The sequence below is a fragment of the Sciurus carolinensis genome, chromosome 3 (genome assembly GCF_902686445.1).
Source record: "Sciurus carolinensis chromosome 3, mSciCar1.2, whole genome shotgun sequence".
Classification (NCBI taxonomy): Eukaryota; Metazoa; Chordata; class Mammalia; order Rodentia; family Sciuridae; genus Sciurus; species Sciurus carolinensis.
In genome coordinates this window covers 143,778,957-143,798,157 of record NC_062215.1, presented here as the reverse complement: position 1 = coordinate 143,798,157, position 19,201 = coordinate 143,778,957, and the positions used below count along the sequence as shown (strand labels likewise).

Genomic DNA, 19,201 nt, shown 5'->3' with positions numbered 1-19,201 from the left:
CCCGCAGTCAGATATTCTCTCCTTTCTAAAGGATTAGAAAGGAACACTTTGGATACAACCTCAATGTTAGCACAGGTACATGCTGTGCGGCCTTTGTTGTCTCTTAAAAGTAGCTTGTTTCTGTGGGGATTCATTCTGGCAGAAAGACAATGAGTAGGAGGATAACTGTTAGTAGTTTGACATACTCCAAGGTACATTTTGTTATGTGGCACCTTATGTACCTTGGAAAATACTAAGGTATAAAACACATGTTTCAGTTATGTTAGTTTTTTGGATTTACAAAAATCTAGTAGGGAGACATTGGAAAACAAAGTCTCCATTCTTCAGAAATAATATTGAATTTAAATTATTCAGTGTAATGAACTTGGATAGTTTCCCCTTAGGTATTCACTAAGTGCATTTGATAGGAAAAACAAAAACAAAGCTGGATGGGCAGAAAGAACATTTTTTTTTTCCTTCTGAAACTTTTTTCAAATTGTTTTTGAGGGCCATGCAAGATCATCTATACAGCTGTAGATCATCATTTTCATTAATATATAATATTCCATTGAATGAATATAAAGAAAAAGTGTCTTTCCTACTATTAATGAATATCTAAGTATTTCCAATGTTCTATCACAAACAATGTCACCCTGCACTTGGTAGTTCTTGTCCCCATGGGCAAGAATTTCTTTGTTTTAAAGCCCTAGGAATACATATTTGTTTTATTAGCCAACACCAAAGTATTTACCAAAATGTTTGCCTCCATTAATACTACTACCAGAAAGAGTATGTTGATAGGTAACTTAGGATTTGTAAATTTTTTGAAAGAGGTATGTGAATGAAGGAGGTACGGAGTGAATGAATGGATGGATCAATGGTATAAAATGAAACATAGCAAATGAGTCTTTTTTTTTTTTTTAAGGAAGGTAGTCATGATGTTGACAGAACATTGACTATATTTATCCTTATTATAGGCAATGAATTGTTCACACTTTAACAGCTATCAGAATTTAAAACTATTTCAGTAGAAATCCAAACTTAAAATGTATCCCTAAAAGTGCTGTATGTTCTTTGATATATCACACGTGTTTTCACATATTGCTATGATAATGAAGCTACAACCTAACTGAATACTGCAAACAGGAAAAGGCCTATTAATTTGTTCACATAACACAGATTTATTGAGCATCCAACGATGATCCAAGCACTGAGTTAGGCTCTGGTGGTACAAAGATGAATAATGCAGCCTGCCTTTGAAGGGCTTATGGAGGTACAGTGAGTCAATAATGACCGAAGCTCATCATTAGTGCTGTAATGAAGAGATGTATGGGAACTCAAATGTGGGAACAATTATTCCTTAGGTCTGGGAGTGGGGTGTTTGGGGAAGGTGAGGATAACAGACATGAAGTCACACCTTGGAGTGAATAGGAATTGGCCAGATGGACCAAAGAAAGGACATTCTAGTTAATGGGGTAGCATAAGCTAAGCTGCAGAAGCGTGAAAAGCATCCTTAAGGGCAAATTAATAGTTACAAGTGAAGAGGAGGTCTCAGAGCTCTGGCTGGTAAGGTCGAGTGGGGCCAGTTGGTCATCGAAGCCTTATCTCAATGAGGAATCCATGAGAAACCTCTGAAACTTAAAAACAGAGGAATAACAGTAATGTCAATGTTTTACAAAGATTAGTTTGATGACAATATGGAGAATAGAGTAGAACATGAGAGACTTGTGCCCAAGACACCATTTGGGAAACTGTTGTGTTAGCCTTGTCACATGATGAAAGTCTGGACTAGGGGATGGTGGTGAAGATGTGGGAATAAATACAAGGGGTTACCTAGGGTGCAGAGATGAGGACTTTGAGTCCAAATAAGAAAGCGTCAAGGAAGAATCAAAGGTTCTCACTACCTACACTGCTAGGTAGATATCAGCACCATTTACCAAGAAAGGGAAAAGTTTGGACTGGAAGTGAGAAGTGAAATGAGTATGGATTTGGATGTGTTCTGTTGAGAAATCTTTGGATCATCAATTGGAAATACCCAAAGACATCTGGAAAAAAAAAATAGTCATGGAGGGCAGTAGAGGTTGATAGACAGGAATTCAGTGTACTGATGGCAATCGAAGCCCAGAGTATAGATTAGAGGAAGTAGGGAGGAAAGTCATTGAAAAGAAAAGAGGATGGCGACATGAGGAACCTCAATATTTAAGCGATGGGCTGAGGTGAGTAAAAGAAGGTGAGCCAGTGAATTTGGGCATAGAATTAAGAAAGTCTTCTGTGGGGAGCCAGTTTTCAAGGAGGTACAGTTCACAGAGCCAAATACTCAAAGGGTTCAAGAAGGATGAGGTCTGAGGAGAGGCCATTAGATCTGAAAACTGTGAAATTATAAATGATCTTTGCCAAAGAGTCTATAACCAGTTATAGAATGATACAGGATGTCAAGTAGAAGCCAGGAGTGTGGGATGCTCTTTTCATGAAGCATGGAGGTGATGGGAAAGCAAAGTCAGAGGAGAAAGTGAAGGAAGTGTCTTTTGGTGGGGAAGTAGAGCCTGTGTGTGCAGCAGTCACAGGGTGGGCAGAAGGAAAGTGTTTTGTTCAATGAGGCAAAAAGCAGCCATCATAGCACAGACCCATGGGAAGGCAGGACACAGAAAGAAAGAGCATAGGTCAACTCTGGAACAGTTAGGAACAACTATTTAGATGACACCAAGTGAGAAGAAATATTTTTGGCACTATAGGTAAGTTTAAAGGAATAGGGGGAAAAATGATGGAGTACACAGCCAGCCTTAGTCATTTACCAGCTGTGTGACTTGAGGTAAATTCATCTCCTTCTCTGATCTCAAATATTTCTTTTTCTATAAAATGGACATAAGGATAGTCACCTCACCTCTGATGGCTATTTTTGAAAAAATGTCCTGGGTGGTGCTGAAACCTAACATGCATCCAATAAATGTTAATTTATCCCTTTTTCTTTCTTTCTGGAAGTTTTCTTCCAAGAAGTATATAGTTTGTCCAAAATATGAATCTATGCATAACTGGATCCATTTCTTACTGATTTGCAGAGCTGGCTGCTTAGGCATTTAGTCACTCAGGGAGGATTTTTTTAGTAAGAACCTATGCTAGGCTGGGCACAGTGGTACATACCCATAATTCCAGTTACTAGGGAAACTGAAGCAGTGGGATCACAAGTTCAAGGCTAGCCTCAGCCATTTAGCAAGATCCTGACTCAAAATAAAATTTAGAGGGGAAAAAAAGTTGGGGCTATAACTTGGTGATAGAGTACTTGCCTTCCATATGCTAGTCCCCTGGGGGTTCAATCCTCAGTACCACCAAAATAAAATAAAATAAAATAGAGAGAGAGAGAGAGAGAGAGAGAGAGAGAGAGAGAGAGAGAGAAGAAGAAGAAGAAGAAGAAGAAGAAGAAGAAGAAGAAGAAGAAGAAAAAGAACAACCAACAAATGAAACATACTAAAGTTTTAAGAGAAGTATCCCTTTATCTGATGTTTTATGGTTAAGGAAATGAAGTCACGTAGATTATCACTCATGCCAATGAAGGTTCTCCATTCTAGGCTCTTTCTGAGGCCCATCTTTCCTCAGAAAAGGTACACCACCAGATTCTCTTAGGACCCCTACAAAAGTATGCTCTTGAAGAGTGGCTGAACATTCTTTGATATTGTGTGACTATTTAAAATGGTAACTAAGTTTACTTCTTCATGTAGGAACCCAAATGCACATGAGTAATCCATGGTGGTAATAAAATGCATTCAGAAACTTAGATATAGAGTTAAACATTTTCCAAAGACATGTGTAATCCAAATATATCTAAATTGCTAGCAGCATTTGTGGTGGTTTTAATTTCAGGAAGAATCGTCTCCACATTTTTGGCCTACTCTCTTTCAATGGGCCTTGTTTGATCTTGAGATCGGGATGTACTGCCTGATATCAGTGGAAGTAGCTATAACTAATTCCACATGATAAAAGGGCAGGACTTGTCAGCCTCCTTTCCCTTGTGGAGGAATCTTCTGTTTCTTCAAGTCAAATAGCTTCTTCTTCTACTAGTATTCCTGAGGGTTTTGTAAAAATAATATTTTAAAGTGGCCTGATCCTTTTTCTCATAACTGGAATTTCACCCCCTTTGGTGGTATGAGAGTAATACTGTGGAAATTATGACAACAGTAAATTTTAATGGTCTTCATTCAGAATGCCTAGTAACCTGGTAATCTTTCCACACTTTTCCTCATTCCAGGAACATTTACATGTCTCTTCACATACAGAAAAGAGAGGGTCTTTGGAAACTTGGACTTACTGCTTTCTGCAGCTGTTAGAGTGCTCACCTAAAATTTCTCAAAATTTTGGAATGTGAAGGTTTATTTTTCTAGGACCATTATAATGCCAATCCCCACCTCTGCTATGCCAGAAGGAAAAGATCTTCGCAAATACCATATGGTTTATTATGCCAAATCACAGACCCAAAAGTTTATTTAAGTGAACATTTCTAGGAATTTAAATGCAATAACACCTAATTTATCTAATATTGTTGGAGATGTCCTCTCTTATGGGAATTTTCCAGGTAACCAAAGCTATGACTTTAACTATATGAGAATTTATTTAACCCACTATTAGCTTTAACTCTTCATAAGTACGTTATAGGTCTCCTTGCTTTCATATACACAGTTCAACGAGGAGATTTCATGGTTTGGGAGATTATTTTGCCACTTATGGTGCAGAGCTGTGGTCACTTGACTAGGACTCAGTGGGAAGCAAGGACCTGCACAAAGTCACAATCAGCAGAAGTAAACAGACTCAGAGAGCCCTGGAAAGCAACTTGAGGTCTTCACTGAATGTTGTCTGGAGGGAAGGTGCTGCAAGAGTGATCATTTCATCCAACCCATGATGGACTCTTAGAATCTTCTTTTCCTCTTTCTCTCCATCCAAGTCTTAGCATCTTACCAACTGCTTATTCTGCACCCTTCCCCCTTGCTCTCCTGCTCTCTCCCTCTTCTCTCAGATACTGTCTCTAGCAATATAGAGCTTTTACTTTTTGGTAGTCCTCCATGATGTTCTCACCCCTGTTAGGAAGCCAGTCATTGTCGTGCCCACCAACATTCTCTTTCCAAGTTGCTTCTTTGCCAAAATCTGAGAAATCAGAGCATCAATTTATTGTTTTCAATGCATGGTATGTAACGTGAGCATCCACAAACTCAATAAAATGACCTGAGGGCCTTTTACTACTCTTAGAGAATAAAGCAAAAATGTGAGGACTTCAGCACTTGTGTTTTGTGCCAACTAGTTCTGAGGTTTTTCTTTTTCTTTTTTTTCTTTCTTTCCATAAGTTTAAGTGTTGAGATATGGTCCAGAAAATGGAGCCTTCTAGAAATTACTGTAATATTGTAATGCTCAATAGTTTGTTCATATGAGCAGGGAAATGTTTTTTAAAAATCATGTATAAGTTCTCTTTCTCTTTCTCTTTCTTTCTCTCTCTCTCTATCTATCTATCTCTATCTCTGTCTTTTTCTTAGTAAACCAAGAAAGAAGAAGGTTTCCAAGCCATCCCAAAAGAGAGGGTTGGAGCTATGCTGGATTAGGCCAAACTCCAGTCCCTATCCAGTGCAGGGCAAATGCTAGTCATGAAAGTCATCTGAGTTCTAGGTTGCACACCCAGAATCCAAAAAAAAGACGTAGACTTCTCACAGGTTGAATGCCAACATTTTTCTCGTGTCATTTAAAATATTTTGTCAGAATTCTTTAGTTTGTATATGATTATGCAATTTTCTAACAGTATATGGAAATACTGTATCATTATATGAAAGTTCTTTAGGTTTGCCTAGCAATGACAAAGAAAAAAATACCCTAATATCTATTACTGAATTTTTTCCTCCAAATGATTAGCATAGTGCTGACCATTCATGAAGTCAGTTCCTCATTGATCACTTACTAGATGCAACATTGACCTTTTGTGTCTGATTTCGTCTTGTAAAACTGTGAAGACCATACAGGAACCCTCTCTGTGAGAACATCCTATCCTAGAACTTCACCAGAAGTTATGGTTCCCATACAATACTGTTAGCTCAATCTTCCAGGAACCTTTTTGGTTTTCAAAACAGAAGTAGTATTATTCCTCCCTTGGAATCTCTTGGCAGACACATCTGACTTGTATTAAGAATTTGACAAAGGCCAAAAAGCATAGTTTACTATAATTTTTAAGTGATGAGCATATATACATGGTTTTTCATAATGGAAATATTAGGAAAAGAATTTTTGCATTGAACAATTAGTCTCCAGAGCGTCCATAATGAGATTTCTTTACCTAGCGTGTGAATGTAAGTCAGAGCTAATTTTTATTGTGTCTGTGCTGATAGTAATGGAATGCATTGTGGTATTTCCCACATCCTTTTAAGCATCTCAAATTATATAACCCTAGTGTATGTGGTGTTTCTTAAAGTAATCAACTCTTAAAGAATCATGTTTCTTTTGAGTCTCAGAAAATTTTTGTTCAGTCCTTTGTCCTTCATTTTCCTCTTCTCTATTAATGATTGTACTCTTGAAAGCTGATTCATTGTGGCTGCCTTCTGAGCTGTCTGGGTTACTAGTCTGCAGTTTCTTGGACTGAGCACCCCGGACTGGTGCTGCCTGCCCTCCCCCTCATCCACCCAGGAGTGAGCATTGTGCTCATGGAGTTCACGTTCCTTTGTGGAGCAAATGATGTCTTTCACATACACAGGAAGCATTCTCCCTGGATGCTGCCCACATGTTTCACTGGTTACATTTGATCTTCCTGTAAAGGGAATCCTGGTTTTCAACCATGGTTGCACAGAGAAACCATCTGGAGAGCTGTGTACAACATTTATGCCTGGGTCCTACCCCCCAAATTCTGATGTAATGCATTTTGGGTGTGGCTCGAACTTCGGAATTTTTAAAAGCTTCCTAAGTGCTTCTAATATGCAGTCAAGACTGACAACTTGTTAGATGTCTCTTCTACTTCTTAGATCTTTTCAGGTCACATTGACTTGTTTTCTTTTTGACATAACTTTTAGCTTTTTGGGTAAAATATTCTTAATTGTACAAACAGATTCTCCAGACAGATTATTGATTAGTAGTCAATATTTAAAATATCCATTCCTAAAACCCCAACATGTTTCCCCATGTGTTTACTGTTTACTCTATGCAGATAACAATGGCAGCTTTGCAACAGGTACTGCACCAAGTGTCATCTACACACTAACTCATGTAGTCCACTGGTCTCTCACTCACATTCCAGTACTACAAGGTCAAGTACCTGTGGAGCACATCCACCTGACCAGCTGTCATCTCCAGCTCAGTGTGTACAAAGCTTCACATGCTTCCATCCACCAGCATCATTTTCCACAGTGCTTTTAGCATCAAACAGACCTGGCTCCAGTCCCAGACCTACTACTATCAGTGGCATATGACCTGGACAAGAAACTCCATCTTCGTTTCCTTAGTTGCCAAGTGATGATGATAATAATAATAATAATAACAGCCACTTCATAGACTTGTGAGGATTTCTCAAGATCCCTATGTACAGTGCATCTCCCCTAATGTATAGCAGGCACTTAACAGATGATGGCTATTGTTATTGTTGAAAAGCGATGTTATCAGGGCTTCCCATTCCTCTTCCTTACTTTTCTACTGTTACCAATTCATATTTCACATTGTAAATGTTCCTCTGAGTCACCACCCTCCTGACTAGTCCTTATCCCCTCAGGCTTTGGTTGCTGCAACAACTTCTAACTGGGTCTCCACCCTCCGGTCTCCTTTCCTCTTTCCCACCCTTAATCGGTCCAACACACTCTGAAAATAATTTCTTTAATAAAACACCAACTTGCATTTTATTCCCTTGCTGAAGAAACTATTAAGGCTTTCCACTGTTCACTGCACCATGCCAAACTCCTCTGCTAGGTTTTTAAAATTCCTCTCCTAATTTGGCTCCAACACTTCTGATTGATTTAATTTCCCATTTACTCTCCAGCACTCCCCCTCTAGGCTAGTGGATCTCTTCAGCATCTTCTGAAAACGAAGCAATGCTTTTTTCCAGCTCTTGCTGTCCTGCCCCAGTATCAATAAAGAATTGTCCTCCATTTTCAAGGTTTGGTTTCCCTCCTTAGGTCTTTTTCATTTTGATCTCCACTTATGCTCGTTACTTTTCTGTGACATCGCTGTTACTTTTCTCTATCACTGATATCAAAAGCAAATACTACGAGGTCAGGCAGTCAGTGTCATTGAGTGACTATGACAAAGGGAAGAACATATGCCTGGTCTAACAGAACAGCTGCTCCTGTCTCCCCAAGGAAATGCGAACCAGTTGTTGTAATATTTCCCAAATAATTTTCAAGAGAAAAACAGGTTTTTTTTAACTTGAAATCTCCTAAATTTTGAATGTTAGCAATTAATTGTAAATCTTTAAAAAAATAAGTGGGGCAAACAAAATAGATGTATAGGGCTGGACCTATAGTCCATAGGCTATAGGTTTCTCACCTCTGCTTTAGAGTCTGTCTGTGTGCCATCTAGATTAGGGCTTATTCTCTTAATTATTTTATATGTTTTAGTTCTGTCTCCCCAACCAAGAGAGCCATGCCAGAACCCCACCTTATTCATTTTTAGCATCTATTATTATATCTAACACAGTATTAGCAATAAATAATAGCCATGTAGCTGATTCTTTTGTTAAGGAACTGTTTAATGAACTCATGTGGTGTTAATGAACCAGACTTCACAATTTGTGTGCTCTGGTTTCTTTCACCGAGTTGGGAAGTACTGGGTGGAAATATCCAGTGGTGGTGTCATGTCTCTATGTCTGATTCCCCTCTTCATCATCAGTTTAATATCCCAACTTGTTGCTTAGTCACCTTGTGACACAAAGCCAGATTTTTCTGTGGAAAGGAAGAAACTGTGTTGCTTTTACACTGCATTAGTTACACTTCGCTATTGAATGATATAAGTATCTTTGGATAATCTGTAGATATTCACTGTACTTGGTACATTGGGAATGCAATAAATATCACTATTATTTATTCTTTGTACAGCCAGAAAACAAGTACCTTCTGCAATTAGGTTTGAATTGTTTTGAATATTAAGGTTATCTTACCCTGCAATAGGAAATATACATAATTATGTATCTAAAATCTTTCTTAGTTTTATAGTGCATATGTGAATGAAGCTTTTGTGGATTTTTTGGGTGAGGAATGTCCAGTGAATGATAGAAACTCACTATTCTTGCCTTATATGCCACACACTTTCACACAGTAGCTTCCTGTCTAATTGCCAGGATATCATTTCAGCAGTAAGAAAAGATACTTCATCCTGAACAGTTAACCACTGGACATGAGTAACTTTGTTTGACTCATGTCCAGTTTGGAGTAAAAAGGGAACATCTTTGAGAAAAACATGGGCATCCTTGTAACTATTCAGACAGGACCTTTATTCTTAACCAAAAGCCACAAAAATGTCCCTTAAGACCCTGGTTAACCTTTGCTAGATCCTTCAACTTGGAGAGTGGGGGAAAGCAGAAGCTGAAAGTGTTACCTGGCTTTATTTGTGAACCAGGGTGGTGTTTTTCCTTGGTCATGTGACGAAGGTAAGGACAGTGCTCAACTCCAGCTTGTCCTCCTTTATGGTGTCCTGCAGGTACTCAACGTGCCAATGCCCGTGCTCCAGCCCCTTACAAGCGAGATTTTGAAGCCAAACTAAGGAACTTCTACAGGAAGTTAGAGACAAAAGGATATGGACAAGGCCCAGGGAAATTAAAGTAAGTCAAACTGATACAAACCACATGATTTATAGATGGTTTAAGGATGGGATGCAGTTGGAAATTTAGGAAATTGTGATTTGGGACAATGAGCCTGTGTTTTAGCGGGCATAATTACTTTGGCATTTGTAAATTACAGTATCATGTAAGTGTAGTTCTAGAGTTAATTTACAATTAAGCTGAAGGTTTGAAATCCAGCAGTGAGCACACTACCACTTTCCGTGTAAAAATAGAGGCAAAATAAACAGCTGATTAATTTTTTTCTCCCAAAGAGCACTTCTCTGTTAACTTACTGGATAGTCATTAGATATTAAACCATCGCAGTGTCTTATACTACATGTTACTGTTTCCTGAGCTAATCCAAGTGTGTGGTCAGCTCTATTTCATTCTCTGTGACAAATTTCATCTACAAGAGAATGGGTCATGAATATTGTTCCTGCCTTTATCAACCTCCCTTTTAGTGGGGACACTGAAACATTCCCATCATGTTGTCTGGCCTGGATTACTCCCTACCCCTCCTCCCCCACCCCCACTACCACTCACTGTGCCTCCTGAGAGAGGTGAGGAGGGAGGGTCTCCCCTGAAGCACCACTATGACCTGGGTGCCTGAGCCCTCTGCACAGGAGGGCTCATTGTCAATTCCACCTTTCATCACCTCTCTGTGCTCAACACTGTCCCTCTCTAAACTTTACGGTGTCAAACTTGACTTACAAAGTCTGGACCATCCAACCTTCATGTGCCCAGCCTCCCTGTCCTCTCCTTGTCCATTACCATTTACATGAAGGGCAAATGAATGTCTGTGGTAGGACCACTTTAATGTCATCATCAGAAGTAGATTAATTGGCCCCGAGCAGCATTCATTTTTATCGAACCCTTAGGGAATCTCAAGATTGGCTTAATTTAAAAATTAAATTGAGCACAATTGTAAACTCCTCTGCTTTGGAGGATGCAGATATTTTATTCCCTCTCCTGGTTCTCATAGTCGTCTCTCTGAGCACTTAGTAATTGAATTCCTTGTCTAGGTGCATTCAGGTTTAAAGCATTACCTCATAGGGTTCTTCCTTTAGTAAACAAAAGAGTGTGTGTGTGTGTGTTTGTGTGCGCTCACGCATGTGTGCATGTGTGTATGCGTGTGTGTTGTTTGATGATCATTTTTCTTCTGGGATAAGTGATCTGGTCTCTCAGAAAGGACTCTCAGGATGTTTTTCAGGCCATAGGTGGGGCACTTTATTTACCCTCGAGTCTCTTATGTAACTTTTGTTAATGCTGCTGAGAATTAAAGACAAGTGTGTACTTTTAATGCAGACAATGATGATATTAAAGAACTTCACCTCTAGCCTAGTTAATTGTGGTAAATAGACATTAAATAGCAGGTGCCAGGTTCTAGAAAGATAAGGATGAGGAAATAATCTGTTTTCCAAATTGTCTCTTTACGGACAGGTTAATTATCCGAAGAGATCACTTGCTAGAAGATGCTTTTAATCAGATTATGGGCTACTCCAGAAAAGATCTGCAGAGGAATAAGCTGTATGTCACCTTCGTCGGGGAGGAAGGGTGAGGAGAACAGAGAAGTGGCGGGGGAACACAGGCTGTGGCCGCAGGGCGGATGTTTCTCCACGTCGCTGTGGTTGCCTAAAACAGGAAATCCTTCTGACAGGAAGTGCTGTTCTCATACACTTAAACATTTCAGCTTTTTTTTTTTTTAAAGGCTTCCTCTGGTTTTTAAATCATTTGACATAGAAATTATTTGATTAAAGTCCTGCAGCTATAATTGTTTTTGAGAGCAGGAGACTAGTTTGGTTTCTTCTCTCTATTTCTTTCTTTCAAAGGGAAGAAAGTGGGACTTCAAGGGGAAGAAAATCAAAAACAGTGAATTGTATTTTTTTTTAAAGCATTCTTTTTTTTTTAACCATTATTTGTTTATTTATTTTTATGTGGTGCTGAGAATCGAACCCAGTGCCTCACACGTGCTAGGCAAGCGCTCTACCACTGAGCCACAACCCCAGCCCTGAATTGTATTTTAACCTCTGTGATCTTGTGTTCTGCCCTGGAGTGCTAGGTACAATTTCCTTCACCTGTTAAATAAGCTCAGTTTCAGAATTACAAGTTAGAATCCTGCTCTTTTACCAAGAAACTTCCACCACAATCCCTCTGGGACCTTGGTTCTTCTTTCTGCACCCCCAGTTTTTCCCTTCCCTTGGGAGGGCAGAACACCTACAGATATAACTAGGTACTATAAACCAAGTTGTCCAGCTTCATGACTCTTCTATGAGTGTGCTCATCTGGACGAGGGTTAGGAAACTAAAGGGTGACGACTCCAACAGTGTCTGTTGCACCCAAATAGACAGAACAGTTGTTTAGTTGTTGCAGATCATCTTGAACTGACAGCTTTCATCCCCCTTTCCCCCTCTCCTACGCCTGGGCCCTCTCTCTCTTTTCTCATCTTAAGTCTCTACATCATCTTTGTTCCCTGTAGACCCTAGAGGGAATTTAAAAAAAAAAAATTCCACATAGTTGTCTGAACTCTGATGCTATTCTCTTTGTTTCTGTTGATTTGGATCATTTTAAGGCTACCAGTCTCAGTCATGTCTGGGAATAAAGAAAATTTCCAAAAAATTTATCCATGCAGTGTGTAGTTGATAAAATGGAGACTTCAAGATATGAAATAACTTGCCTGTGCTAATAGAATAGAGGGAAGAGCAAAATCATGACTCAAACCCAGGCCTTCGGTCTTTTTATCGGGTACTCTTGAACCTGCACTGGAATGTTAACAAAACGCCTGAACTCAGACCTAATTTTTTTTTTCTAGTGCTCAAACTTTTACCAATCCAACTAGTGACTGATAACTCTCTCCCAGCTTTGACTAGATGAAGATAAATTTTGACAAAGTTTGGGTAGAAGCTTGCCTGAGAGCTGAACCTTTCATTGCTAACCTGCATTAATGACTTTAGGCTTATGTTGGCTTAAAGATGCAGGTGCACCATTGAAAACGAAGGCAAATATTGGCCTCATCGCAGGTATGCGTGGGATTCCAAGTATTTCCTCACAGGACCTGTCTGGTTTGCATGAGACTATTTTCCTCCCCCAGAACTCCAACTGCCTTCTTTCACTGTTGGAACACATTTTTGTTTTAATTAATTAATTAATTTATTTATTTATTGAGATGGAATCTCACTTCGTTGCCCAGGTTGGCCTTGAACTTCCATACTCAAGCCATCCTCCTCCCTCAGCCTCTCAAGGAGCTGGGCCTACCGGCATGCACCACTGTACCTGGATTGAACCACAGTTTGTTGAGATCTCAGAGGTAGAGGGAAGAGTCTTTGGAAGCTCTGATATTTAGTTGTAAATGGAATAGATGCTGATCTTGCTTGGTCGTCCTCCAGCAGTCTCCCATGATCTAGATTGATGACGTTGGTTCCTAGGAGGAGGCCCAGGCTGAGTGGAGCTGGATTCCTCTGTGCTTGATTACCACTGGTGTCCACATGTTTCCTGCCTCCATCACCTGTCTCCTTCCTATGACTCCAGAGGGAAAACAAGGGAGAGGATGTTTTGAGGTGTGACCTCAGTTATCAGGAACGATCTTCAATCTGCTTCCTATGCTAATATGGCCTATTGAACCTGGATTTCTGGACTCCTGTCTTTATCATGAAGTGTCATATATTTAGATTATTAAACATATACTTTATTTACTATTGAAGCACAGATAATACATTTCTGTTTTGAAAGACTAAAGCAGTACTCTTGCGTAAATATAGAGACCTCAAAACCACATAAAATTAAGGGGTTCTTTAAGCCTTTGCCATCTTTCAAACACATTGATCCTATCATATTAAAGTATAACTTTTTTCAGAATTATAATTAATATCCAAAGTAAAAAACTACCCAAATCTTTCTATTGAACTATAAAAATAGAAGTTTCCTGTTACTTTCCCCTCATCAATTTTAATGCCCTTAAAAAATATTATTTTGTAAATTCTTCCTGTCCAGGCCTAGAAACAGGTATTTTAAAATGTATGCATCTGGTGCCTAGATCTTGGCTTCTAATATCATTCTTCAATATAAAGCACTAGGGTACCTTAGAGAAATAGTTAATTCTAGGACTGGGGCAGGAAGTATACAAGATGAAGCTTGAAGAATCTTATAGAGCCTACCAGAAAGTACAGGGATTTTCAGAAAGCCTACCATGATAGGGATATGTCAGAGGGACACAAGAGCCCATTGAGAGAGATCCCAAAGGCCAAAGCTGGAATAATATAAGCAACAAAATAAATAAAACCCAAGGTGTAAAGTAAATATCCATACTGATTAAATATGTGATGAAATATATAAATAAATGGAGGAGAATAGAAAAATCTGTGGAATATTTCTAAAGAATTCAGCATAACTCTCTACCCCTTAAGTATGAGTTGTACATAAAATTTTCTTCCAAATAGTACTGTCGTGGAAAATATGGGAAAGAATTAAGTTTACAGTGAGAAGCCTGGCAGACACGATCTCAGTGAGGTGATCAAGGTTAGCATCAATAGTCCCAAGTCGTGTTGATGGCGCACCCTTCATGTGACGTGATGAGAATGGAAGTTCTGTGATCTCCCCCACAAGTCCCATAATCTCAGACCAACCCTGGAAAACACTCAGACAAAACCCAGTGGAGAGGGACATTGTGGGAGACACCTCATCAGTACTCTTGAAAATTGTCAACATTATCAATAACCAGAGGAATCTAAGGAACTGCTACAGTCATAATGAGACTTCATTAATTAATGTTTTTTCTGGATGGGATCATGGAACAGAAAAGGACTATTAAGTGAAAGCTAAGGAAATCTAGATAAGTATCAATTTTAATTAATAATAATGTATCAATACTGGTTCATTAATTATGGTATACTATATTAACTGAAGCATAAAAAAAAGGGGGCTTACTTTTAAGAATAATGCATTTACCTGCCCTCCAAAATGGTATGAATTAACAGATTCACGGAGAGACTTCATCTCTGCTTTAAGTTGTTTCTTTGCACAGGTCTGAAACATGATATATGAATCATTCCTGAAATAAAAGAATAAAATCATGAGAAATGATGAAAAAATTTAGTTAGAAATTTGTAGTATGGCTACAAATTCCATGCAAGGTAAAATTAACCCCAGAACATTGGCGATGTCTGTCTTGAATTATAAAAATACAAAAATAACCTAGAGCTATTAATGGAAAGACATTGGCTTACAACTGTTATTTCTCACTGAAATAATTCTTAAGTGTTATGCTTGGCTTTTTACAAACAACGTTTCTAAGCACCGTCTTGTGATTAGTGATTTAATTTGGTGGAGCTGTGAGTTTTGTTCTAGTCATTAAAGTTTTACCCACTTAATTTGATTGTCTTGCCTTGCAGGTTGGGAGGAGGGGAGATCATCAGGGGCAGAGTGGCTGGAAACTGAGTCATCCTGATCGAATGTGGCAGGAAATAGCATGCAGTGGTTGCCTGTTTCTATAGGCTTTGGTCTCTCCAGAAGTTGCTTGTCTAGGGAGGAGGGGGCAACAAAATACTATATATTCTCCAGGGTTTTTTATTTATTATTATTATTGTTATTATTAATTAAAAATTTTAGCAACCAAAGCTCTTGTGATATCAGAAGTTAGCCAGGTAGGCTATTGGATTCTGATAAGGCATCCAAAGCCACAAACTTCTGAGTACCCAAAACAGTAAAGAAATAATGGCCTGGATAAAGAGGATGTTTACACTGGGATTGTTCCACCTCTTTTCTCCATGGCCAACCCTGTAAAAGGCACCTTTATTTAAGAAAGAATGAGTTTCACTATGCATGAGGCCCCATCAATATGAGATCAATCATCTGTCTTGCAAAGCCACACTTAGTCTAGGGAGGAGTGTGTGCAAATAGTTTTGGTTTGGGGGCCTGGGAACTTGTTGTATTATCTTTCTGTTGAGCTCTTTCTGTAACCTCTCCTGAGACAGGCAAATGAAAACAATTAGGGAGGACGAGATCTGACAGAGTTTTGCTCTCTCCCTCCTTTTGAAATAACCAGCAGTTCTCACGGGTGACTGCTCAGGTCCTCTCTAGATGTCAGTTGGGGTCCATTCATTCCTTGGAGTCCATTAATTCCTCAGAAATCCATAAAGCTTCAGGCTAAACTTAGGATGCTGCTTGTTTTCTTCCAAAAGCAGGCCTCCCAAGGATCACCTAAGTAACCCAAACCTCCTAAAAGGAGGCTGCTTCTGTATCTTGGCCTTGGCTTGGTACACCAAGTGCACCTTTATCGTATCAAAATTCCTTAGCACCAGGCCTTTGTAAGCGACTAAGGCCTAATGCCTTGCTGCTATAAATATCTGTGGTGAATCAGAAGGTGAGTAGGCCATGTGTGCCTGAACCAACTTGCAGGAAATGATATTGTGATTTCTGAGGCCTTCATCCTCTTCCGTTTTACAGTCTACTTCTATTGGAACATAGCTGAATGTTCCCGGTCATTCTTCATGGAAAGTAAAGAATGGGGGAATAAAATTCACTATTTTAACAAATACCAAGTGCTGCTAACAACTGGGGTGGTGTGCCAGCCCAGTAATGTGACAATGTTTAAAATGCTTTATCAGCACTCGGGGCTGAAAACTACGTGGCCACCCTAGTGACATCTGTGCTTATTCAGAAATGTGCTCAGATGCAGCTGTTGTGTGGCTACACACCCGCTGTCCAGAGTTTCTATATTTCTGTGCCAAGCCTTTAACTGTGGAACCAACCTAACTGGCAAAACAGGAATGTAACAAACGATCTCTGTGATATGAGTCATATTAACTATTTATATGGAAGAAGTTGCTAAGACATTACAGGGAGCACATGCACTATGTACCCTGCTGTGACATGTTTTATTGGATTTGTTAGACTTACACGTAAATTGTAATCTACAGCTCACTCTCAGATATGCAGTTCTTAATTTCAGACTGTAATCAAATCAAAGTTTAAAGCCTGTCTTGGCTTTAGAATGACCCCCATCCATGCCCCTGGAGATGTAAAAAAAAAAAAAAAGGCAGCAGATAAAATCCTGACCATTTAAAGATACATTTCCTCCTAGATGAGCTATTAGCTTTGTTCTCTCTTGAGAAAAAAAAAAAATTAAACAGTAGTTTTACTTTTCGGTTTAACTCCTCAGAATCCCGGCCATTTGTCTTAAACCAGATTCAGCTATTGTCAAAAAGGAACCAATCAGCGGGGTCTTTGTTGTTTTAATAAACTTACCATGTTAGAAGCTATTGCACAGAGAACTTTCTAAGCATAATTCACTTGTGTGATTCTTGGCAATGTTTTGTGATTGAGTGGTCTTTCAGGGATTAGCATTACTTACTCCTGTCACTAAATCCATGTATCACCTCACAGCAAGCTAGTGCAAATTCATTGGCTCTGCTAGATGTTAAATAACAATGTAAACAACTGATTTTCTTTAGTGAGCATTAGGAGAGTTTCACACATGGAGTAACAATGTGTGTCAGGCTAGGGACTTGAGATTCAAAAAAGGAATAAAACATATTGCTTCCTCTCAGTGTGGTTAAGGTATGGTGGTGTGTGTAGAAGAAGCAGACGCTTAAATGGATTATTATAATGCAGTCTGATTAAGTGCTGTATTATTTAACAATCAAGAGTTATAGCTCAGAGAAAACCTGCATTTTTAACCTTAAAGTCACAAACTTATTTTACTTGCACCATTTGTCTCTGTAAGAACACTGACCTGTTTAGAATTTGCCTTATATTTCAGCTGTCTATGATCCTCCTGTGTGGTGGGCCTTGATTGTGTCTGAAAATCCAGAAGAGCAGGGACCAAACAGACTGATGCTCATTAAACATCTCACACCAGTAAGACTCTGAAAGAAAGACACCTAGTAATTGTGGCCACTCCCTGAGGTTACATATACCCTGGGATGTTGCAGCCATTTTATATTTACTTGAAGGATCTTAACCGCAAAGAAGAGAACTTACAGTAAACTAGATATTTTTAATAAAGTGGCCTTTTCCTCCCACTTTCTTCTTTTTGTAATAGTGGTTGGCAACTTTTTTTTTTTAAAAAAGCCAAAGTAAAATAAGTTTGTGACTTTCAGGTTAAAATACTAAGCTTTGCCCACCAAGCATTCTCTGTTGCACCCATTCAACTCCACGGTTGTAGCATAGACTGCACATAAACTGCACAACTGTGTTCCAGTAAAACCTTATTTACAAAACCAAGGGGTGGGGCAGATTTACCTGCAGGTCAGTTTGCCAGCCCCTGCTCTGTAAGCAATACTGTTTGAGTCTTGACAACCATTTAAAGTTTTCTCAAGGGCAAGCTATCAGAGTATTCAACATTAAACTTGGGGTCAGGACACCTGTTTGAAGACCTGCAGCTTCTGTTTGATGCAAGTCCATGATTTCTTCTAGTCTTCATCTTCTCTGTAAAGTGAGAGGTTTGGACAAAATAAATTCTAAAATGTCTTTAGCCATTGGCATTCTCTTTATGGAAAGATGTAGGGATACAAAGTCTCATAAAGTAAAATTTCGCAGGTAAAAGATGAAAGTCCAACACAGTCTTTACTGGTCTGTGTCTAGTACAGATACAATTACAGACAGACAGGATGGGGAGGCCCAGATTAAAACAGCATAGCCAAAGATTCAGAGCCTTAGCTGATTGACTGGCTCATTGTGGCTCAATAAGTAAAGTGGCTGTCCCAAAAGGCAGGGTAATTTTGACCTGCATTAGTGGAGAAAAGTGTCCAGAACTTTCTAAACCCTTCCTGAGCTCTGTAATAAGACCTCACCTCAAGTGTTGTGCTCAGTCTTAGATGGCCATGGGTTGGCCTGGCAACTCCCACCTCTTCCTTGACAAAAGGGTGAAGGATGTGGACATGCTCAGGAATAGGCAAGAGGCAGGAGTGAGCAGAATTGAGAGATACAAAGCTAAACTTAGAGTTCACATGGAAAGTGACTTTCAAAAAACATTCCTCTTTAAGATCTAGATTAGTACCCAAAATGTAATTGGCATGCAAATATTTGTTGAAAGAAAGACTCTGAGTACGTAAAGAACATTCAAACAGAACGAGTGTTCTACTTGTTCTTGGTGGCTTCAGAAGCCAGAACTAGGACAGAGGGAGGAAGCCACAAGCAGGCTGCATAAGCTTGGCTGTACAGCACCCAGGGGGCACCCAGGGTGCTGCTTTGGAAGTCCCCAGGGCAACCAACATCAGTCCCCCTCATCTTGGGGACCACTGTTAACAGCATTATATTCAGTTTCCCTCAGAGGCAGACTCACCATGTCCCCTATTGGCCCTGAGAGTCTGCTGTATTTGCATTTTTCTGCACAAGCAAGTTTTTAGTCAGTGCGGTGTGGATGTGAGCACATTGACGTCACTGGTGGTATGTGAACCGATTTTAACTGCTACAAAGATAATGGTTTTTATTTTAACATTTATGTATTTATTTTAATGCATATTAGGA

General features: G+C 39.3%; 1 protein-coding gene across 3 annotated transcripts in view; it reads left to right on the top strand.

Moving 5' to 3' along the window:
• Hecw2 (HECT, C2 and WW domain containing E3 ubiquitin protein ligase 2) overlaps nt 1–19,201 on the top strand; it is a 373,687-nt gene that overhangs the window by 320,427 nt on the left and 34,059 nt on the right. For all 3 annotated transcript variants that reach the window (XM_047544667.1, XM_047544666.1, XM_047544668.1), the window contains 2 exons: nt 9,619–9,739; nt 11,180–11,293. In XM_047544667.1, coding sequence (XP_047400623.1) covers nt 9,619–9,739; nt 11,180–11,293 — 235 coding nt within the window. The remainder of the gene's footprint in view (nt 1–9,618; nt 9,740–11,179; nt 11,294–19,201) is intronic.